This window comes from Epinephelus lanceolatus, chromosome 13, assembly GCF_041903045.1.
Source record: "Epinephelus lanceolatus isolate andai-2023 chromosome 13, ASM4190304v1, whole genome shotgun sequence".
In the NCBI taxonomy this organism is placed as follows: Eukaryota; Metazoa; Chordata; class Actinopteri; order Perciformes; family Serranidae; genus Epinephelus; species Epinephelus lanceolatus.
In genome coordinates this window covers 25150844-25174690 of record NC_135746.1, presented here as the reverse complement: position 1 = coordinate 25174690, position 23847 = coordinate 25150844, and the positions used below count along the sequence as shown (strand labels likewise).

The 23847-nt window shown below is 41.6% G+C and overlaps 1 protein-coding gene and 1 non-coding gene across 2 annotated transcripts; one reads left to right on the top strand and one right to left on the bottom strand.

The window, feature by feature from the left end:
- Positions 1-88: 88 nt before the first annotated feature.
- On the top strand, positions 89-23847 carry rab15 (RAB15, member RAS oncogene family). The gene is made up of 7 exons (XM_033648271.2): positions 89-348; positions 14323-14383; positions 16635-16695; positions 19346-19423; positions 20006-20095; positions 22474-22539; positions 22819-23847. Exons 1-7 carry the CDS (start codon positions 225-227, stop codon positions 22978-22980), a joined length of 642 nt encoding a protein of 213 aa, XP_033504162.1. The 5' UTR covers positions 89-224; the 3' UTR covers positions 22981-23847.
- trnat-ugu (transfer RNA threonine (anticodon UGU)) lies at positions 22680-22752 on the bottom strand. The gene has a single exon. It is a non-coding gene; the product is annotated as a tRNA-Thr (tRNA).

The following is a 23847-nucleotide window of genomic DNA, read 5'->3' as shown; positions in this document are numbered from 1 at the left end:
GACTATGCTCCACCGCACCCACTGGAAGCTGGAGGCAGCCTAGGAAGCTGGAGCATCCCTGTTTTGTCACCTACCGACCCAGCGTCAGTGAACACAAAGCAGCAGAGCCACAGCCTCATGGTGACCGTGTGAGCAGACATGGGATGCAGGAGGGGAGGGATCGCTCATCCATCGCTGAGTTAGCTGACTGGGGCTGTTTCTAATCTAACACTACATCCAACACCATGGCTAAACAGTACGATGTGCTCTTCCGACTCCTGCTCCTCGGAGATTCTGGGGTTGGGAAAACATGTTTGTTATGCAGATTCACGGACAACGAATTTCACCCGTCTCACATCTCCACCATCGGTAAGACTCTGCACTGCCACCAGGAGTTATTGCTTCATTTGTATCCATCATATTTGCCTTAATTAACAACCCCATTGCTTTGCATGGTCTCTCAGCCTTTTCTCTTGATGTCATCAGCCTCTCTTTGTGGCCACTGGATCATCACTTTCTATCCCACACATTAGATCTGATCAGGAATTTAACAGGGCGTTGTGCAGATTTAATTAGAGAGGTTTATTCACGTGGAATAAAGACTGTAAAATCAGTGTAATTGCATTGGCTGGGGAAGCCCTGAGGGGGAAGATCCAACACTTGGCAGTCATACAGATGAGTTTACCAACTATCAGCACTTGGCACTGCCAGTGGAAGCAAGTGCCACACAGAATATAGCAACGGCATACGTTCATACATGGGAGCAGGTTGCGCGTCAGGCACCCACCAAACTGATAGGGGCCTCAAAATGAAGAACAGTTTTTTTTCAGTATCATATAAGTTTGCAGAATTAGTGCGTAGATGCCTGTCATGTGTAGAGATGAAGGCGTGGTGATTGGTAAAGACATTTTTAAGGAACCTCTGATCCTCCAATCCTTGAAGACGTCTCGATGCCTACTTGCCAAACAGTTATGGTACAAATATAAGTTGTTTGACTGAAAATTAATCAGTAACTATTCTGGTAATTGGTCAATCGATTCAGTTGGTTTTCAAGCAAAACGTGATGGTTTCAGCTTCCTCTTTAATCACAGTATTTTTTTGTGTTTTTGTACAAAAATATAAGCCTGGACAATATGGAGAAAATCAAATATCACTATATTTTCGACCATGTCCCGTGATATCGATATTGCGACGACATTGTAGGGTTGACTATTGGTGCTTTCACAAAATATTTACACAGTAAGATATTGATAAATAATCATCAGTAATGTGGATATAATGACAAGGTAGGTAAAGGCAATAATTAGAACAGCTAGAATGGTTTGGTAAGTTCAGGAAATGACATCACTTTACTTCAATGCAGGCTTTACGATATTACAATATCCAAAATCTAAGATGGCAGCATGGTGGTACAGTGGTTAGCATTGTCGCTTCACAGCAAGAGGGTTCCTGGTTCGAACCTGGGCTGGGGGTTCATGTGGAGTTTGCATGTTCTCCCTGTGTCAGTGTGGGATTTCTCTGGGTACTCCAGCTTCCTCCCACAGTCCAAAGACATGCATAATTGGTGACTCAAAATTGTCCGTAGGTGTGAATGTGAGTGTGAATGGTTGTCTGTCTCTATGTGTCAGCCCTGTGATAGTCTGGTGACCTGTCCAGGGTGTACCCTGCCTCTCACCCAATGTCAGCTGGGATAGGCTCCAGCCTTCCCGCAAACTTTAACAGGATATGTGGTTACAGAAAATGAATGAATGAAAATCTAAGATATTGTCTAACTGTCTCATATAGATATACATTCATACATACATTTCCCCTAACCGCTTATCCTGTTAGGGGTTGTGGGGGGCTGGAGCCTATCCCAGCTGACATTGGCCAAGAGGCGGGGTACACCCTGGACAGGTCACCAGACAGGGCTGACACATAGAGACAGACAACCATTCACACCCACATTCACACCTACGGACAATTTTGAGTCATCAATTAACCTGCATGTCTTTGGACTGTGGGAGGAAGCTGGAGTACCCAGAGAAAACCCACGCTGACACAGGGAGAACATGCAAACTCTGCACAGAGGGGCTCCTCCACCCCAGGTCCGAACTCCCCACCCTGGGTTCAGACCAGGAACCTTCTTCCTGTGAGGTGACAATGCTAACCACTGCACCACTGTGTCACCTCATACACATATAATATTGATTTATTACCCAGCCCTTACCAGCTTGGCATCTGGTAAGATATTGTGGGCTTTTTCATTAATTTTCTGATGTTGCATTGACCAAATAATTAATTAATTGACAGGGAAAACAAATCCAGCACCATATATGTATATATATATATATATATATATACATATATATATAGCTGTAGAGTAAACTAACAGTACCTCTTCCTACCTGTGCTCGTGGATTTGCCTCATCCCTGGATATGACTATTGACTCAGCAAAGCCGAACCAGCCTCTTTCCTCTATAGTTAATATGGGCTGTGCAGTATATCTACCTCCATAGTTAGGATTCAGAGTGCAGAGCATGACAGGCGCATTACCGTGCTTCACTTTGAGGTGAGCGAAATAAGGATGTACAGTAAGCAGTGGGGTTTTTTTTTCTTTCCACATGCTGCGGTTGTGTCTCTTATCTCTTCTTCTGTGGCAACCGGGCAGCCGTGTCTGAGTGTACGTTTGGGCGTGTGTTGAGATATTTTCACCCAGTAAGCTCCTACTCTTTGTGGGAGCGACTACTTTCTGACATTGTTTGCAGTAATTGGACATAATGTGGACGGAATACAGGATACAGACATCCCTGTGGCTTGAGTGCGAAGTTAAAGTCAGGAAATGCTCCTCCTGGTTTCCTGGTTTTGATGAATAGCTGACTTTTTGTTGTGAAGATAGAGAATATGTTGTCTGAATAAGGTCAAGACAATAAATCATGGAGCTGGTGGTCAGGCTGGGATGTGCTGACAGATGGTGTTTGAAAAATCTGACAGTAAAGAGAATACAATTCCAGCATTAATTGTTAATTTTGGCATCATTTATTAACATGGTTTGGACCACTGGTGCGTTTGCATGGAGGCTTTTATGGTGGATTCAAAGCCTGTATGAATTCTGAGTACTCAGTGAACTCCTGCAAACACCCCACTGCCACAGCGTGAGACACAAACTCATGTTTCAGACTCTTCTGCTTATCGCACTGCACTTCAAAGGCTTTTGTTGTTTCACCAGCTCCACCCAATAATGATAGGAGCTCATAAGGCCTACTACAACTGCAGTATGCTATTTAAAGTCGTGCACCTATAGCGCTCTACAGGACACTTCCTCCCTGTAGAGTCATGTTCATATAATTGCAGCCTTTTACAACAAAGGTCCATCCTCTCTTCATGTAGTGATTTGTTTGTGCTTTTGTTGCAACTGCTCTCAACCACAGCTGGGTGCTGAGGTATCAGGCTCTTGTGTCCGCACAGGTGGCGGAGTCCGGATATTTATACTGGACTGATTAGTTGTGGGCAGCAGCCTGTGTCTAGAAGCCGTGCTGGGAGGTCTTTCACGGGCGATAATTCAGACTCGCCTCCTGAGACTGTACAAGCCCGACAAAGTCCAAAGAGACAGAGAGATCAAGAGTGACCACCGTCAGTGCTCTCCTGCAGACGATCAATAAATAATTTCCCAACCTTCACGGTGACAGAGGGATATAAATTCTCTCCCATGTCCCTCCCTCCATGGTTAACTCCATAATTCATCAGTTTCCATTTCAGTCGACTCCCCTCACTCAGTTTTTGCTCTTAATTATCTCAAAAACTGCTGGACCTCTCACCCATGCAGGGTTAGATTCAACAGAGCACCACAAGTTTTTGTAGAAACATTAGAGGATAAAAACCTGATGAGAGTCTTATTTTGCATCTCCTGCAGGTATGCATAAAAATGTACCCATAAAATTCATAGACTGAGCAAATAGATGCTGATACAGTATGTGGGGACCCAAACATTACTCCTGTGTGATGGATGAGGAGCATCTTATTCTAAAACCATGAACATTGATGCTGCTTCTCATGCCCTCTTGACATTAGCCATTTGTTTACTTTCCTCACTTCTGATTCTGTCTCTCATGTGCTGAGCTAAACTTCCAATACAAATGATTGCATTTACTCCACCATATTTAACACTGATTCAACATGCTGAATTGGCCAAAACAAAGCCGACAAGGGCCCGCAACTGTCAACGGTGCAGACACTACAATAACTAGGGCGACAGATGTTTCCTGATGGCTCAACACTGACCAATAGCTAGAGCTTAGATTCTCTGCCCGAGCCCGAGCCCCGCACGACCCGGCCCGCGGGCCCAAGCCAGGTCGGGCCGGGGCCCCCCACCCCTCTGACGGGCTCAGGCCGGGCCAGTCAGATATGAGAGAGAGAGAGAGAGAGAGAGAGAGTCAGATATGAGAAAGAGAGAAATGGCTACAGGTTGGGGGTTGCAATTCACACATACAGAAAGAGAGAGAGAGAGAGGGGGGTGGTAGAGATAAGTGGGAGTTAATTATAACAGCCAACTTATTGAAAAATGTCGGGTTTAAATCGGGCTCGGGCCCATAATTACAGTTAATTGTACAGGCCGGGCCGATCCCAGACATACCGTGCACGGGTTCGGGCCGGGTCGGGCTGAATTTTTTGGGCCTGATCTAAGCTCTAACATGAACACCGCTCTCACAGGTAAAGGTCAGTGTTTGTTGGACCTACCCTCCACCTCTCTTGCCCGCCCCACTTGGACTTTCGTCGCCTTACCTGACGCCGATGGACGCCGTTAAACTAAAAGGGCAACCGGCTACGTATCATGCTGACGTTAAAGGACACTTTTTTTGTTGGCTTCTGACTGTGAAGTCACTGCCCAAGCACTGGATTTCGACGAGAAATGAAGTATTGAAGCAATGTATTGTAGTGCACAGCACACGCCACAAGAGGTCAGTCTCTACTGGTGGAACAGGCAGCAGTGCTTGGAGAGATGTGACTTGGAGTGGTGGGGATAACGTTATAGGACAAGTAAAAAGGCAAAGGCAGAGAGAAACAGCAGGGAAACAATGTATTTCCACATCTAACTCAGCGAATTAAGGGTTTGTTTTGGCCAAAGCAGAGTTGGTGATTGTTGGAATAAAGGACTAACTAACTAGACGACCAGCTAGACCAACATTAGACTAAGGTTAATTTTGTTTCCACTGACTTTGAATGAAGTGTATTTTATGACAGCTTGACAAGGCAATTAACTTAGTCTTATAAGAAGAAGATACACTGATAACTGAGGGGAAGTTCAATCTTTATACTCTGTTGTCATATACACACAGACCTGGAATACACACACATGCACAAACAGGACCTATACATGCATTAAATGGAGAGATGTCAGAGTGAAGGGGCTGCCCATGTACAAGTGCTCCAAGCATTTGGGGGTTTGGTACCTTGCTCAAGGCCACCATGGCAGTGCCCAGGAAGTGAACTGGCACCTCTCCAGCTACCAGTCCACACTCCATATTTGGTCGCGACGGGGACTTGAGCCGGCGACCCTCCGGTTCCCAACTCAGGTTCTTATATGCTGAGTTACTGCTGCCTGCTTAGTGTGGTGAAAGAGAGAAACTTGAATTCAGAAGGTGCACAGTTATATTTTTCTGTTTAATAAGTGAAAAATGTGTAAGAATATGACCTTTTTGACAAGTTGTTAGTTTATGTTGTTTATTCATTAGACTGAAAAAGCTACAAGAGCTTGCAAAACGCTGCAAACTTGCCATTAAGAGGGCAGGGTCAGAGTAGATTGCGCTGCACACAAATATCATCATATACTGTGTACTCCGTTAAATTTTAAAAAGGTATTAAGGTCTGAAAAAATAGATACTGCTGAAACCTGCTTTACACAATATTTTGGACTCTGGCTGCAGGGATTTGCTCCTTTCAGCCACAGGACATCATTTGAGTTTATCCCAGAGGTGTTGGACTGTGTTGAGGTCAGGGCTCTGTGCAGGGCGTCAACCTCACCCACACCAATCTCAGAAAACCTTCACTTTATGGACCTCGTGTTGTGCAAGATGGCATTGTAATGTTGAAACAGGAAAGGGTCTTCCCCATCCTGTCATAAAGTTGCGAGTACGGTGTTGTCTAAAACAAGATTTTGCTAAATATTCAACTCAAACCATGACAGACAGCCCCAGAACACAAATACACAAAAGAAAAAAAATTGTACAGAGGTACCCGCTTCCAGAGTTGTTTGTTTCCTGTGCTGTAAACAGGTATTTAGAGATTTTTATGTTTATCTTGGTTCATGTTTAACACGACTTTCTCCCAGCCTTTGTATGTTTTTTTGGCATTCTACATCAGGTCAGTGGTGTCCATTTAAATTGATACAGCAAATAGTCTTCACAGGCAACATGATGAAATACAGCAGATATTTATTTTAACCTTATGGTCTTGTTAAAGGACATCCTGGGTTTCTTTTTTATTCAAACTTTGAAAGAGTTTCCCACACAAAAGGAAGAGAGTCGTAACCACAGAACGAGTCATTCAAATCCACCATCGTTGATCTGCCAAGGCTTTTCGACAATGCATAGGACACTCAGAGCTGCAGATAGCAGATGAAAATATGTATGAAAAATATTAAAAGGGTATGACATTTTCCCCTGGTCAAAGCTCATGATAAAGCAAAAGTTCCGGCTTTTACTCTCCTTCAGTAAAAATCAGTAGCGGGCTCTAACCTGGAGGAATAAACCACCTTGGCTCATTCAGGTATCACATATTATTTTAACAGGTCACTCTGTTCCACATAAGACTTTCATCTGGGCCCCAGAGAGCACATTGCTCTGGCAAAGAGCAGCTGTAGAGATGATTTATTAATGCTATTCAGTCACACTGTTCAGTTTAATCTTCCTCACCATTACCTCGGCAGCCTCGTCACTGGACTCCTGCGAGCTCCTGGCTGTCACAACACCTATAAAGTACGAGCGCGGCCCTGCCCTATATCATAGCTCAATAAGCAGCTGTCCTCCTGGTGGTGATCCCTGTGGTGTTACGGTCACGGCCTGGTCGTACACCCGGCCCGCCGCTGCTGGACGAACTCATTAGTCTAAAGGGCCGGGCACGGGTCACAGCCGCCACAGACAGTTATCAGCTCATAAAGAGCTATCAGAGAAAACAGAGGGGTTGTCAGAGTGGTATTTCTTTCTGGGTTTTCCAGGAATATAAAAGCTGTGGTCTTATATCTCTAGTGCGGAAGTTAGAGTTTTATGAGTCTCTTTTTTTGGTTTGTTAATCTTAAAAGCTGCTAACGGCTGCTCTAGTGCTGGGGATGTCTAAGAGCACAGCTTTGCAAACTACCAGTTATTTTATAGTGGATGAAGTTGAACAATTAAACTGACTTAGAATTTTACTTGTCGACCAATAGTCGTCATTTAGGGCCATTAGTTGATTAGTCGCCGCATGTTTATGATGTTAATTTAATTAATAGATTATATATTTTGGGCAGGGCAACACAATGGTTTGAGTTGAAGGTGTGAGAAAGAATAGTATCAGTAACATTGTTAACACTGTGCTACATTACAGAGAAATACAAACCGTACTAATGAACCTTCATTAATATAGGCCGATATTTTATCTACAAGTGCACGTCACACACTGAGCGAGTCGCCTGTTAATGACGCTGTCGGCAAAGCAGTAATGATTGTGCTAAGTGGCTAATGGGCATGTAGCTACTTCCATGTTTCAGATGATACGTCATGTTTGTAGTCGACCAGTGAAGATGAGTTTACATATCACCTTGGGTTCATCCTTCACCTTCTCAAAATGATCCCACACTTTGGATTTCCTGCCCAACATGTTATTAACTAGCCTGTGGAATAACTGCAGGTACCAGCCCTGGAAATTAACCTGACTCCTGTCTGACTGCTGAGCGTGGCCACTTCCTGTGTCTGCCCTTTCAAATTAAATTCCCACATGGTCCAGTCATATATGGTTTGATTTATTTTGACAAGGCGCAGCTCTTAACACACTTTTTTTTCTGCGACTAAGCAACCAATGAAATTGCTAACTAATGACCTTTTTGGTCGACAATGTTTGGTCGACTGCCCCGATAGTCGACCAAACATTGTCGACCAAAAAGTTTCCAGCCCAAGTAGTTTCAGTAGTTATCTACACAAAAATGGAATAAAAGTAATGTAACTACTTGAATCTCTATGCACATGTGAATGAACTACCAACAATCTTAAGTGCTATATCTTAGGCAACTGGATTTGCTTGAGTTTCTTTCTTTTTTCTTTCTGTTTTTCTTGTCGCAATAAAATCTCAAAAAGACCCGGAGTGGACAGAAAGAATTGACACAAAAACGAAACAACACCGTCATTCCTTATGTCGCAGGAGTATCCGAGAAACTCAGGAGGATTTTCAACAACCACCACATCCCTGTGCACTTAAATCCAGTAAGGGGAGGCAGAAGCTCGTTCACCCTAAGGACAAAACACCCAGGCAGATGCAGTTGAGTAATGTCATATATGCAGTTCAATAGAGTCAGGAATGCACATTCAAGAAACTCAAGCAGGTCCAGTTGCCTACACTATAGCACTCAAGATTATTACCATGACCTGGATGACTGAGAATCTTCACCAATATAAACTACCAGCACGCTTCTGCAAAATGGAGCAGTGTGAGGCTGAGGCTTTTTAAGTCTTCCCACACAACTTTAAACCAGGTGCAGACCTAACTGTTTTCTTAGTTTTAGTGAAAGTGATGTTTTTCCTCTCAGTTTTCACTCAGTCTTTATCTCTCGGAAGAGATTTAGATTCAGTTACGTCTTTAACTAAAATCCTGATCCAAATATAAATGCTGTGTAACACTGGTCTGGTATAAAATAAACACAATGAGTCATTGTACAGGTTTCATCACATTAGAGGCCAATACAAAGCTTAATTGTTCAGTCCAGGTTGATAACAACTTCTTAATTGGACAGAAAGTGTCCCATGTCCTGCTGCACCATAAAGACAGCAGCTGTTGACAGTTGTTGGCCATCCTCTGATAGTCATGGATGACAGACCTGCTCCCCGGTGAATTTGTGTCAGTGCCAAAGCGCCCATCCGTCCATCCATTAGCGAGTCTGTTGCCATTACCTACAGCACGCTGACACGTGTCACCGCCTAATCCGTCTTGCACAGTCGAACACAGTCATCCTGGTAATTCGTCAAGTCAATTTTGGGTGTGTACCCATTAGTTTTTACATGACTTTCACACTGCTGATTGTGAAGGGCTGCCATGTTAAATTAACTGCTGTCTCTGCCTGCACATTGTGCTTGTCTCCATTGTCACAGCTCGCTCTGAAGAGGAGAGGGAAATCTGTAGAATGACTTCTTTTTTCTTTACAAGCTGGCGTTCATGATTTAGGATGGACAGCCAAATTATTCTCAAAACCTGGCAAATGCGAGGGCCTTCAGTCAGTGTGAGGTGGGAGCTTTTGTTTGCAGTGAAAGAACAGTTAAGACAAATATGTCATTCACAGTTTAGTCTCAGTTTGCATATGAAAGCCTGCAGGTGAGTTTGTTCCCCTGCAGACTGAACTGATGCCAGATACCCAGCCAACATGTGGATGTTGTTGTATGTGGGGCCCATGTGGGCACTACATTGGCTGAAAAATGGGCCCTGTATGGGATTGTTCATGGGTTCCATCTTGGCCCTATGCCAACTGCCCACATGGGTGGGTTTACCCAAGTGGGCTCCACATTGGTTATGCTAGGGCTACCTGGGTAGCAACTGTGTATGGGCCATAAATGGGCACCTTAACTTATTTACTTGGGTAGACCCATCCTTGTGCGCAGTTGGCATTGGGTCAATATGGAACCTGTGAACAATCCCATATAGGGCCTATTTCTCAGCCCATTTACTACCCACAAGGACCCTATGTACAAATGTTGGCTGGGTAATTGCACTGTAATACTGAAGGCTGCTCTTGAAGAACCCATTCGCCAAAAAAAATGTTGGCATTGTACATTTCTGCAAACCACGGATACGTTATATTTGTACCTTTCATACGTATGATATCAACCTTTCTGACTTTGTCATCAGGAGGTGTAGGGGACAATGGATGGTGTGACACAGAGGCAAGACAACTGCCACTGCTCAAGACCAGCGAACAACAAAACTAGTTGTTTTTAAGTGAGACAGTGGTATTTCCAGCAGTGATATAGCCATTAAAAGGGGTTGTTTTTTTTGGCTGCATTTTCTGTTACATTTCCAGTAGTGTTTCCACCTAGGCGAAACAGCTACCAATCTGCAGACCACTGTTCAAGACCAACAAACAACAAATTGCCAGACAACAGCAGCATTTCCAGGGGCCTACCAGACGAAATGTGATTTTTTTTGGTGAGACACTGGCGAGACGACTGCCAAGCTGCAGACCAAAGTTCAAGCCCAATGAACAAAACTGTTTTTTTGTTTGTTTTTTGGGTCAGACATTAGCAACAGTTCCAGCGGCAATCATGTGACCAAAAGTGGTTGTATTTTATGGAGACATCGGTAGAATTTCCAGCTGTGATTGCGCCACCAAAAACAGGCATTTTAAGCCAAAATATCTTTTCCTAACCAAAAATTTTTTTGTGCCTAAACATAACCACATGTTAATGTGACCGGTGGACTCTAGTGTTGTCTGCGTTGTGTTGCTATGAAGAGACCCAGACCGTGGATATCTTTGGAGGTGATCTCTGTTTATTCCTTTATTCCTTTTACCCCCAAACGTTAACGTAGGGGTACAGAAACTGGTTACATATTGACTATGGAGGCCTAAGCGTGTCAGGTAATAACAACTGAAACAAATTTTGTGTAATTGTAATACTTAACATTACAACTGCACATTTGACTTTGTTACACATATTACTGCTATAGAATTGACCCTGTTAGATTAACCACACCATTTTTGGAACATAACGTGAAGCTTCAACGTACTCACTAAATGATAATATACAAATAATCATAATGTTTGTGGTTTGCAGAAACGTACAATGCCAACATTTATTCTGGCGACTCATTGTCTTGAACGTTTTTGATTGCAGACGATGACATGCGTGTACCCCTGATCTTCCTCTAACAGTACCTAACATTCAGGACTTTCTTTACCACTTCTCAGCCAGTGGGACTTCTGCTGTAGCGATGGAGACGCCCAGAACAATTTGAATATCAAACCTCTAACAATGAGACACATTTTTCATACCTTCACGACAGCCGTTGAGTTATTCATTGTTTGCAAACAGCCTCATTTCACCAGGCAGTCATAAAACAATGCAGAGCAATCAGATGGGTGCTCATACAATTTATTTGTTGAGCAGCAGGAAGCAGACAGTGTGGGCGGAAGCATCTTTTGTTTTCTGGTAAATATAACTCAAAACGCACTAATGTCTGAGAGACCAGTTGCTGATTGTGATTTATTCTCATAAGAGTCGTCTGGGTAGTCATCTTGACTTATTCTCATCTTTCCAGACTTGGTCCAACCCCTTGCAGGAGACTAGACTACTGTACAGCTGGAGAATGCATTAGTCCATATATGCAGCTCATATTTAAGAGGAGATTTATACAATGCTAATACAGCCGGACGATGACACGGGAGGACAGCCTCTATTTCATGATCTCCTCTCCAGCCTGAGGCAAGGCAAGCCACTGATTGTTATGCTGACCTTTCACTTAGTCTGAATGCTCTCTCGTCAAAGGCAAAGGCCGCCTCGCGACTTAAATGAGGCCTCATGCTGTCGACTCAGTGAGCTCCAGCCTCTGCGGAGTCTTTCCTTGACTCCAGCTTGTTTTTAGCAAACAGCCAGGCCAGCCATAGTACATATGTCAGCTGTTTCTTTATGTCAATCTCCTGGAATACAAACCTTGCAGAAATGAAGCAATAAAAACCGGCACTTCTTCCAGTTACGTGAATCGATTGGACTCAGTGGCTCTTTCTCGGAGCGTGATGCCTGCTGTGACATATTGGTGTTGAGTGTCAGGTTAATTGGGATGAACTGTTAATTGATTTCTCAGGGATTAGTGTGGTCTGTAGAAGCCTGTGGGTTTGCTTTTCTCCGACTTGGATGCATTAGTCCGAGGAGACAGTTGTGGAGAAGAGAGACAAGAGGAAAATAACTCAGTAGAGACAGAGTTAATGGTTAAACTGGCATATTTAAATGGTAAAAGCTTGATTCTTTGACTCAGGTTTTTGATTGTACCCATAATGCTGTCTAGATTATTTTGGTATGAGTTGCCGAGTGTTGAGCAATGTCTCTTTCCAGAAATCATGACCTGATTACTCAAGATAATCCATAGACCTTATTGTGAGCAGTTTGATGTAGGAACTATTTGCTTTCTACTGAACTACACCCACCAATTGCACCACCATGCAGAAGGAAGCATGCAGTCATGGATGAAAGGTTCATGACAGTGCGAGATGTAAACAGTAATAGAGTCCTCCTCGGTTGAGCTGTAACATTAGCTTGTTCAGTGGTGCTAGATAATTCATGATTGATTCATATTTGGTCAGCGCTGCCGTTTGTCAGTTTGACTGCAGTTCACGAGCAGTGATTGGCAGCTGACTTCGAGACTCCTCAGATTTCATTGCTTGTTTTCATCCACATGTGTAAGGACATTATAAGAAATATGACAAGGCAGAGAAACATTCTTGTTTTCACAGATCATTTGTCTTATGTAGACCAACTACAGCTTTAAAGGGACGCGAAACCCGACTATACCCACCAACTGTATCTGTGCGCAGAAGGAAGCGTGCATCTACTGTTAGCTCACCTAGCACCAATTAGCTAGCTAGATGTTAGAGCTCAGCCAAGGAGGACGGCATTAATGTTCACATCTTGTGCTGTCACGAGCCTCTCGTCCATGAGTAGATGCACTCTTCCTTCTGTGTGGTGATACAGTAAGTGGGTGTAGTTCAGTAAAAAGAAACTAGTTCCTCCACGAAACTGCTCACAGCAAGGTCTGTGGATTATCTTGAGTAACCAGGTCATGATTTCTGTAAAGAGACAATGTTGTTGACTTTTAAACAAAAAAAAAAAAAAATTGGCGCTTTGAGCACCACGAGCCGAGTGCCATCTAGTTCCTGTATATTCGAGGGAAGACAGACAGCCGATATCTCCAACACTCTGCAACTCACACCAAAACAATCTAGACTAATAAACAGCACTACAGGTAAGAGGAGAAATATGTATTTTTGATTTTGGGGGGATCTGTCCCTTTAAAAAACAGAGCTTTACAGTTAGAGGTGCTGCTGTTGGTTAAAAACTACATCTGAACTTCAGTATTTTCTCAAAGCTGTAGATAAATATAGGCTGTCTAAACCCTGCAGTAATCCATCCATCTATGTTCCTCTGTCATATCTCTGTCAATAAAGACGAGCTTACATTCTATGTCTGAACATGCTTTACATATGCTGAATTTTTAAAGCTGATTCTGATACATTTTAGTCTAAAATAATAATAATAATAAGTTATTTGACTCTGTAGAGGCATTTACAATTTAGATTAGATATATTATTCTCCACATTACACAGCTGAGACTTGAGTTTGGTTATTGTGCAGTGAAATAATTCTCATGGAAGTGAGGTTGTGCTACAGGAATTTAGATTCATGACTTGTTGTATCCTGTATAGATAGTCTTTTTCCACCCTGACAAAATGAATTCCTGGTGAAGTAATCGATATATGGATTTATTTTTTGTTATAAAAGCATAAAAAAATACTTAGCATCAGCAAAAAATTATTTACTCTGAGCGGCCTCTCTTCACGTATATCAATATCTACTCAGGCCTTTAAAAATGAACTCAGGGTGAGTCTTGATAGAAATAAAAAATGGGCCCCGCCTGTGGTTTTCCATCCATGAACAATATCACAGCTGTCTGAGAAAGATCAGAGATCACTGAAGCATGAGTGACCCCCCCCCCCCCCCCTCGCCATCTCAGCTCTGCTCCTTCTCTCTCATCTCCTCCTCTATCGTTTCGCCCTTCTCCCTTATTTCACCTCCCGTATGATCGATGCAGAGAAGTGAACTAAACGAGGACTGTGCTCGCTGGATCATTAGCCCCATCTTCTAACAGGCTGATTATACAGGGATGATGTGGCTGTCGTTGCGTTAATGCCCTCTATGATGTTGCAAAGCTGCAGCAGATACTGGTGAACCTTTGTCTGTAAAAGACACGCCGGCTTAATTGATTTCAGTCAATTATGGGGTGGAGAGTGCAAACGCCTGTGAGAAGATTCAGAACACTTAGTCAGAACATAGCACTCACAGGTCTGGAGGAAGATCACATACATCCAGAGCTCCTATGTGAGTGTAATGTTTCCTAACCTTATCTCTTCTCTCCCACAGGAGTTGACTTCAAAATGAAGACACTGCTAATAGATGGTATCAAAGTACGGATACAGATATGGTAAGGCTGTGGCATGGGACGCCATGTTGGACGGCCTTGTGCAGGAGATTAAAAAATGTTATTAGATATTACACAACAGCAGTTCATACAGAGGGGATATTATGGGATATTATTTATTTGTAGTCTTTGACTTCAGCCCAGAATTAAACCTCACAACTAACGGTACCTTCAAACAGAGATGATTTACAAAGATACACAGATTTTCAAATTATTTTCACCTGACTGCTTATAAATTATCAAACTGACCATCATAATATTATACCGGAAAATATGTACAACTAAATAGTGCTAAAAAATATATTGACAATTAGATGGACGACATTATGTCAAACAACAAAAATCTACTCAGATAAGAGGGTAGTGAGGGGATGGTCTGTATTCTGATATCAGTGTAGTATGTTGCATCAATAGATGCCCAAACAGACTTACAAAGCTGACTCTCAATTTTCATGTACATATGTGTGAAACCAAATATACCAATTATAGGAACACATTATAGTATATTATACATGCCTTCATACTTTTAGTGTATATTATTCAGTCTAGTTTGCCTAATTTTCAAAGCTTTAGTAATAAAAATGAGTCCATACTTTGACACTCAGTCCACATTCTCATTTTCATCCAACCAAAATAATTCAGGATTTTTGTTCTGCATTCTTGCAAAGGTACATACATGCTGTCATATAAAGAGGAAAACTCATGAACATGCACTTAAAGCACAGGCTGGGACGGTCGAGAAGCTTGCTGAATTCAATTCAACAGAACTTTATTTATCCCAAACAAACATTTTTTGTGCCAGCGAATGCTTCAATTACAATAACACAAATTACAGTAACAACAATTAACATTCACAAACCAGTAATAACCAGAACAACCAGGGGGTTCCCTTGGTCAGAGTCACACACTGGGCCCAGTATTCAAACAATAGTCTATTAAGTATCAGTCAAAAATATTCAAAATATACAAGCATGCACTGCTGCATCCTGCAAAACCACGCCCATCCTAGTACATACCAAGTTTTTAGGGAGTCCACAGCACTGAGGTCATGTCCTTTGTAATTTTGGGGAATTTTTTTTTGCAGCCTGGAGCAATTTTAAGTTTGACATTGACAAATTTGCACATTTTGTAAACTGTTCTCTGTAGTTTTAGACTCAGTATGTTTATGTTGAACTACTTTCAGGTCAATTGAATAATAGTACTTTCATGCAGGAGACTGGAGTTTGTGTCGCGTCACAGACCTAAAAGTAATGCTGTAGTTTTTATAAGCTGGAGCAGTGATTACAGTGTAGTTTCCATGCCCTGATATTGTAGAATTAGAGAATTTTTAAAAACCTAAATGTGGAATTTTTTAAATCATATTTTCAAAAATGTGTCTCCTCCAATATCAATAGCATTGGTCTAGTGTCTCTGTGGGGCTGTTCTCATAGGCACAGGGGTGATTCTGAACTAACATGCTCACACTGACAGTGCTAACATATTGATGTTTAGCAGGTAAGGTTTACCAGTGCTGTGTCTCAAATCGCGTACTTCTGTACTTACACTTAATATTTTGAGTGCATAAGTGCGTTCACACTGAAAAGTATGGAAAAATGCAGTGCACTATGAGAACCCGGATGGTGCACTCAAAACGGTCAAGAAGTTGAGTGTGGAACTATGGACACTTCTCGCACTCAATGGTCGCCATCTTGGCTACGTATCGGAAGGGAAGGGAACACTTTTCAAACTGGAAATGGCGGCCGAAGACTGTGCAACCGTGAACGGCGCTGCGTTATACAAATACATGTGTTATTTGCGCTATGCACCACTATACTGTTGTCGGGTATAAGCCAGCAGTATGTTTATTGGGTTCATTTAGCAGTCTGTAATGATTTGGTGAACAATAACGTGAATGCTAATGCTAGTTTGCTAACTAGCTAATTTGCGGTCGTTTATTTCCGGTAAGTGCACAACGGCCGTGTTTGGTTTGAGACAACACTACCCTGTCGAAATTTGCGCACTACGCCAATAAGTACATAGTGCACATAGTATACTACATAAAAGTGTACTAACTGAAGTATGTGATTTGAGACACACCACAGGTTTACCACTTTAGCTTAGTCTGTTAGCATGCTAACATTTGCTAATCAAAAGTAAAACACAATGTACAGCAGCTTGGGCTGATGGTAATGTCAATAGTTTTACAGGTATTTGTTCATGAAGCACAGTATTGGACACATTTAACATTTGTCGTTTATGGCTGTTGTCTTTCCAGGGACACGGCAGGCCAGGAAAGATACCAGACCATCACCAAGCAGTACTACAGACGAGCACAGGTAGTCATCTACTCTCCTCCACTGACTCTGCTGCTGCAACTCATTTTGTGAACTTTTTTTTTTTTTTTGCCTGTACCCTATTTTCCCTCATTCGCATGTGACTAATGGAGACAACATTTTCAGTTCAGCAAAACAGGCTGTGATACAATCCTTATAGGCAATTGTGCAGCGTGAGTTTACAATCTGACAGGCTCAGATCGTTATTTGATATTTGACAACATTATGGACCCTACAAAGAAATGAATCATCATTCTGGCTCACTCAAAGAAAAGTCTCATTCTGAAATCTCATGGACTTTTTCACATTGTTGAAATCAGTGAAACATTCAGCCATAGCTTAGTGCTATCTTTTAAAAAACAATAAGCTACACTGTCTGTACTCCAACACAACAAACTCTTCCCTGCACTCCTCTCACCAATGTTTCCACTGATGGTTTTCCTGCAACATGTCACCTCTTACGACATTTCAGAACGAGACTTCTCCTTGAGCAAGACTTGGTCATAATAACAGATAAGCTAAAGGTAAAGAAAAATGTTCAGTTTCACTTCTAATAACAATCTGAGCCTGTCAGTGGCAAAACAAGCACTTTAAATGGATGTAAGTTGATGGGGCACAGTTGCCTGTGGGTTTACATCGCAGCCTGTTACACTGCTGTGGCTGCAGCAGTCTGACTCAACACTGGATCACTTTCAGGAACTGTTGTCTTCATTAGTCACTTAGATACAAAAACATAGGAAAATTGGTTTCAGGGTGAAAAACACTTAAGTTCCTCCTTGATGTGATATTATTATTATTATAAAGTAGCACAACAAACTGAAATCAAACTAATCTCTGAAATTAAATTAGTCACAGCTACAAGAATAACTCATGACTCATAGTTGGCACCACCTGAGGTGCTGTGATGAACCATTTTAAAGGGATCTCTCATGGATCAAAGTTTCTATGTGTTGTAATGGAACAACCCACTGAGCAAGCAACGTCTGTGGACGTCCAAGTCTAGTTGATACCACGTCTGTGGACCTTATATCAACTAGACTTGGACATCCACAGGCATTGCTTGCTCAGTGGGAAGAACTGTAAGAAAACATCACAGAAACTTAGAACGAGACCAGTGCAGTTTAAAGTATCAAACAGGGTATACCAGTCCTCCTCGAGGTTATTTAAGGTGAAATTAACAGAGGCAGCCCGTATTGCTGGAGATGTAGGATGAGCGTTGGCACACTTGTCCTGCCCTGCTGCACAGAAATCATGGTCTTCCGTACATGAGGATATCAAAATGATCCTTAAATTAGACATCCCATTTTGCCCAAACTTTTTTGTCCTGGGAGATCCCGTCCCTTTAAAACCCTTGCCTGCACCCTAGGCAGACTGGGTCCAGACATCAATCATATTGGAGAGAAAAGTTAGTATAACAGAATGGAAGGCAGTCATCTTACCACCAGCCAGGGTGTGGTTCACCCACCTTGGTGTTGTGGCTGCACATGAGGTCCCCTCCTCTAGGGTTATTAATCGGGTGGAGAAATACTATGCAAAGTGGGTGAATTACATCTCCTTCATTAAAGGTCCCTGAGGTAACTATACGATAACATACTGGGTCAAATCCTTCAAAATGATTAAGAAATGTGTCTTGTGATATTCAGTTGTTTTCACATTTGCCGATTATTATTTAATTCATTTATTTATTTATTTTACATTTACTTATGTATTTTATTTTTTATTTATTTATGTATTTTTATTTTTTGTTTTTTATCTACTTATGTATTTTTTCATTTACTTATGTATGTTTTTTATTTACTTATGTATTTTTATTTTTTATCTACTTATGTATTTTTTTATTCACTTATGTATGTTTTTTATTTACTTATGTTTTTTGTTTACTTGTGTATTTTTATTTTTTATTTTTAATTACTTATGTATTTTTATTTTTTATTTACTTATGTATTTTCATTTTTTATCTACTCATGTATTTTTTTTAATTTACTTATGTATTTTTATTTTTTATTTTCATTTACTTATGTATATTTATTTATTTATTTTTTATTTACGTATTTTCATTTTTAGCATTGTTAATTGTCATTTATTCATTTTGTCTCAGCATTGTCAGATTTATATGGCCATATGATGTATCCCATTTGATGCTTTTTTTCCTGCTCAAAAGAAAACAATAAAAATGACTGACTATAAAAAAAAAGTTTCTACATATAGCAGCTTTAAATTATCACTAAAATATTGGGAGGATTTCACAGCAACTGTGTTGTAAGTGTGAGGATGTTACGAGTAGCTCTTCATGGCCAAACACAGCCACCACCCTGACACTGCTTTATTTTGCCTCTGCTTTCTGTTGTTAAAGAGGTTACAGAGGTTAAACAGACTGAAACTGAATTGTCCATTTCCCAGAAACTGGTCAGTGGTATTGTGTCCTGTTCCTGTCTTGTGCTATAAAAATCAGCAGATGTCTCATCCAGCCAGTCTCACAATGTAAAATGAATTGTTGGCAGAGGCTGCCAGCTCTCTAAGTGGTGGTCTGGATTCTTTACAGGAATCAAATTAATGTTTCTAAATGTATTGATTTTAAAATTCTGCGTTTAAGTGTCACAACATGCTGTAAACTGCGTTGTCTGTTTTTTAATCCTGGAACATCTCTCCTCAGGGAATCTTCCTGGTGTATGATATCACGAGTGAGCGATCCTTCCAGCACATCATGAAGTGGGCCAGTGATGTGGACGAGGTGAGTCACACAGATTTGGGATTTAGTATCAACAGACAGTTTTCTTCCGCAGTGTAGAAAAAGGGCAAAACTGACACAACTCCTCACTGAGCAGAGGCCTCGGGTTGACAAAGAGCAGACGCCTGACGTGGTGTGATAAAAACCAAACTGCTCTGTTTATTATTTTCCATTTTCCATCAATACCTGTCATCTTATTTTTAAATGTGGACTCATGAATATTTGATAGACATTTCTTTCTCTTGTAGTCACATTCTTTTATTATCTTTGAATCTTCATAAAGCCATCTCGTCTGCCCTGCTTCCCCCCTGTCATTTCCCACATGATTTTATTCTATTAATTTAGTCATTATGGACCTAATTTCCTCTATGCGTCCCTCCAAATATACACTCTATTGATCTTGGCACACTTCCCATTTACTTTTAATCTAGGTCTCATTTCCTGAGCGCTGTGTTTTCTCCCCTCTGCAATCTCTTGACATTTGAAATCTCTCTCTTCCTGTCTCTTTAATGTTGTTTTATATTCCTCTTCCTTATCTGTAAATATCCCTCGTTCCCTTTATATTCATATGTCAACCGCCTGCAGTACGCTCCGGAGAAGGTCCGGAAGATCCTCGTGGGGAACAAAGCAGATGAGGTGGACAAGAGACAGGTGGCCACAGAGCAAGGCATCAAGGTGGGTACATTATTATTATGCTGGTTGTCTTTGTTGTATTAGTTTAGCAGAAGATTGTGGGTTCAGTTTGGGTTCTGTAAGAAATTATTAGGATATTGATGCCACTTTGATGTCTGTATTAGTTTTGGAGCTGGAGGCTGTTAGCTTAGCTCAAAATGATGCCTTTCATCACCTCTTAAGCTCATAAATTAACACGTTGTATCCTATTTGTTTAATCTGCAAATATAAAAATGTCAATTTGTTGTCTTAGACAGAGTTATGTGCTGTTACAAACAACAGTTATCCATTTGCACAGCACTTAGATATACTTTATTAATCCCCGAGGAGAAATTGGATTTTTTTTCACTCTGTTGTCATATACACACAGGTCTGAAACACACACACACGCACAAAGATATACATGACAGATAAAAAACAACAACTATGTTTTCCTCCAAGAGTTTGAGATGACAGAGTATATAAAGGAGTGTTTGAGTCTGTTGGTTTAGCTAGAGGAAGTCGGAGGAGGGTTCCAGATGGCAGAAAGTGAATCTGTTGATGTGAAGGATGGGAACAATCAGACAGGATGGATTCTGCTTTCTTATATAACTGCATGTTGTAAAGATCCTGCAGAGTTTCCTGTGCAGTGCCAGTTATTCTGCTGCAAACACTGGCCACTTTATTGAGGACATTATTTTAGCGCTGTTTATGGAGTTAGCTCTGTTAGCTGCTAGCCACCAGTTCAGCCACGTCCATGTTAAGGACTTTGTCTGGGCAACTCATACGCTCTGAGTTTCATGCAGAGCCTCTTTATAATAACAACAAAACACTTAGCACTGATTCAGAGGGTGAGCCTGATTGCATCCTGGAAGTCCTTCTTTTTGATGGTGTCTTTGATGGGTCTCTCCACAATATCGTCTGCCATGCTGACACTGACACCCTGTTGATTCGGATGGATTTTGATTGGCTGTCAGTGTTTCTAGCAATCATAAAATCGCTCTGAAAGTGATCCCAATGATATTGTTTGTCACTGTCGCCATCCGCCATCTGTGATAGCTGTAGCTGGAGGCATTATGTTTTCAGGTTGTCCGTCCGTCCGTCCGTCTGTCTGTTCGTCTGTCCCTCCCTCCCATTCTTGTGAACGCGATATCCCAAGAACACTGTGAGGGAATTTCCTCAAATTTGGCACAAATGTCCCTTTGGACCTAATAATGACTTCATTCAATTTTGGTGGTCATAAATCCAAGGTCAAGGTCACTGTGACCTTGTCTGTCTGATTCTCATGAACGCAAAATCTCAAGAACACCGTGAGCGAATTACTTCAAATTTGGCACAAATGTTCACTTCACTGTTCACAAATGAAGAATAAAATGATTAGATTTTGGTTGTCCAAGGTCAAGGTCACTGTGACCTTGCATCCATCTCATTCTCATAAATGCGATATCTCAAGAACACCTTAAGGGTTTTAACTCAAATGTCTTATAGGATATAATGATGGAGTGATGACACTTTATATCCAAGAGGTCAAAGGTCAACTGCAATCTGACATCATAATGTTCTGCATAAACACTTCTCTGGCCAATATTTAACAACATATCTCAGGAACAGAAGGGGAGACATTTGGTCAGATACTGAACTGGTGACACTAATCTTGAGTGTCCACCATGAAACTGTGCAGATTGTATAGATCTTCTGTGCTGCCCAGGAGAAGATATGTGTGAAGTATCCATGTTTTCACAGACTCAGATGTAAACTGTAAGAGAAACTTGACTGGTGTGCAGAGGCATACAGCTGTGGGACAGTAATTAAAGTTTTAGATATTTTATTTTTGAACTTTGAAGAAAACCGGGCTAACTGTCTTCCTCTGCTTTACGTCTTTATGCTAAGCTAGGCTAATTGCTTCCCGGCAGTAACTGTATAGTTATTGCAAATTAGGTGAGCAAGACAGCAAATTAGGTTATCTCCATAAATGTTGAATTGAACAAAGGTACTTTCTCCAGGTTGCCCAAAAGCTTGTAATCTCTAGAATAATTTTCAGTTAGAAAATCAGGCTCAGAATTCCATCTGGGTTCTGGTAGAAACTTTGGCTCCAAGTTCATCAAACCGTGTCACCCTTTGGGCTTGACATGGACACTGGTATAAAAACAATTAGTGCAGTTCCAGTCAGGCACTCATGTCTGCTCTGTAGGCCCTGACACACCGAGCAGACCTCAGACTAAGACTGACTAATGTTTCACCTCCTGTTGCCTCACATTGCCTCATATTTTCCATTAAAAGCAGACAGGCAGCAGAGCACGCTGCACCTGTGTGGAAGGAAATAAGGAGTCAGTTGTCTGTGCTCCTAATTCAAAATGACAAAAACAGCGAAGTGAAATGCGTCACTGTTATCTGTCTTGCAGCTGGCCAAGGCTTATGGAATGGACTTCTTCGAGACAAGTGCCTTCACCAACCAAAACATAACAGAGGTGAGCTGATCCAAACTCATGTCGTTTTATGACCATGTGCAGAGCAGCATTTAGCCATGATTATAACATGGGAAGACCCAATTAGAACAGACAGAATTTTATTGAATACAGGCAATGAGGCACTACTCTTTAAAGGAAACAGGCCCCAGTGAGATTTGAACTCACGACCCCTGGTTTACAAGACCAGTGCTCTAACCCCTGAGCTATGAGGCCTACAGGTGAAGATATCAATGGATCTTATCTAAGTTATCTTATCCTGTGGCTTTGTTTCTCTCCCAGACTTTTACACGACTGGCTGAACAGGTGCTGGCAGCCAATAGAAAGGACCTGGATCTTCTCCGGACGTCCATTAATGACGAGATTAATCTTGCTGCTCTGGAGGAAGAGGAAGGACTCTGTGACAGCACGGCTGGCGACCAAGGCAAAGGCTGCTGGTGTTAAAGAAACAATTTAAATTAGTCTGTTATCACCAAACACTCTGCACACACTGGGCAAAATGTGTCTCCTTTTGTTGAAATAAATGGGAACATCAACCTGCAATTTTTAAAGCAGCTATGTTCCTCTGTTTCACATTAGCATTGCCAGAAATGCTAACGAGCCATTTGAGAGCAGTTTCAAGGACAAAGGTGGAAACATTTTGCCACGCGGTGCCAAGTGTGTCGTGGATTAGCCGACTGAAGGTCCAAATGTCAAGGTTTCCCTCAGTGGGCCTGAATGTTCATTGTCTAAAGCACTAATTCCTGCTCAGTTCAGTGTGTCTTTGGTGTAAACAAATGCAAACCCTGTCCACTACTAATTCTGCAATTGACAAACAGTTGAAAAGACTAAACACAAAACTTCCAGGAGAGCTGGAAATGAAGATTGCATCATCTTTTCTTGCAGACTTTGTACAGTTGTCTGATGTAGAGGACGGGGAATGACTTCATCACTGACTTGAAACTTTTAACAATGTTGTGTTTCACGTTATTTTCCAAGCACTGTCTCTGATATTGATCATAGGGCTGGCAAATCAATGACTGATTACATTTGGCCTTCATCCACCCCTTTGTGTTTTCCTTGTATGTGGGTATTAGCTCTCCTGCACCCAAAACCTTTCTACCTTTGAATGCATAAGATGTAGTGTGAGGATTTGACCATAAGAGGGTGCTACATGCATTGAGAAAACAGCATACACACTGGAGAGGTGTTCAGTGTTAAGTTATGCTAGTTTACTCTCGTATGTGTTTGTTTTAAGTTGTAATTGCACTTGAAATCATGGGTGGATTATGAGACAATGGGCCCCCGGGCACAGATATGCAAAAGGCCCCA

What these genes read in the sequence shown, in the direction of transcription:
- rab15 (XM_033648271.2), top strand. Translation starts at nt 225, where the DNA reads ATGGCTAAACAGTACGATGTGCTCTTCCGACTCCTGCTCCTCGGAGAT. An exon ending in GTCTCACATCTCCACCATCG is followed by an intron (nt 349 to 14,322) that starts GTAAGACTCTGC and finishes TCTCTCCCACAG; the next exon opens with GAGTTGACTTCAAAATGAAG. An exon ending in CCACAGAGCAAGGCATCAAG is followed by an intron (nt 20,096 to 22,473) that starts GTGGGTACATTA and finishes TCTGTCTTGCAG; the next exon opens with CTGGCCAAGGCTTATGGAAT.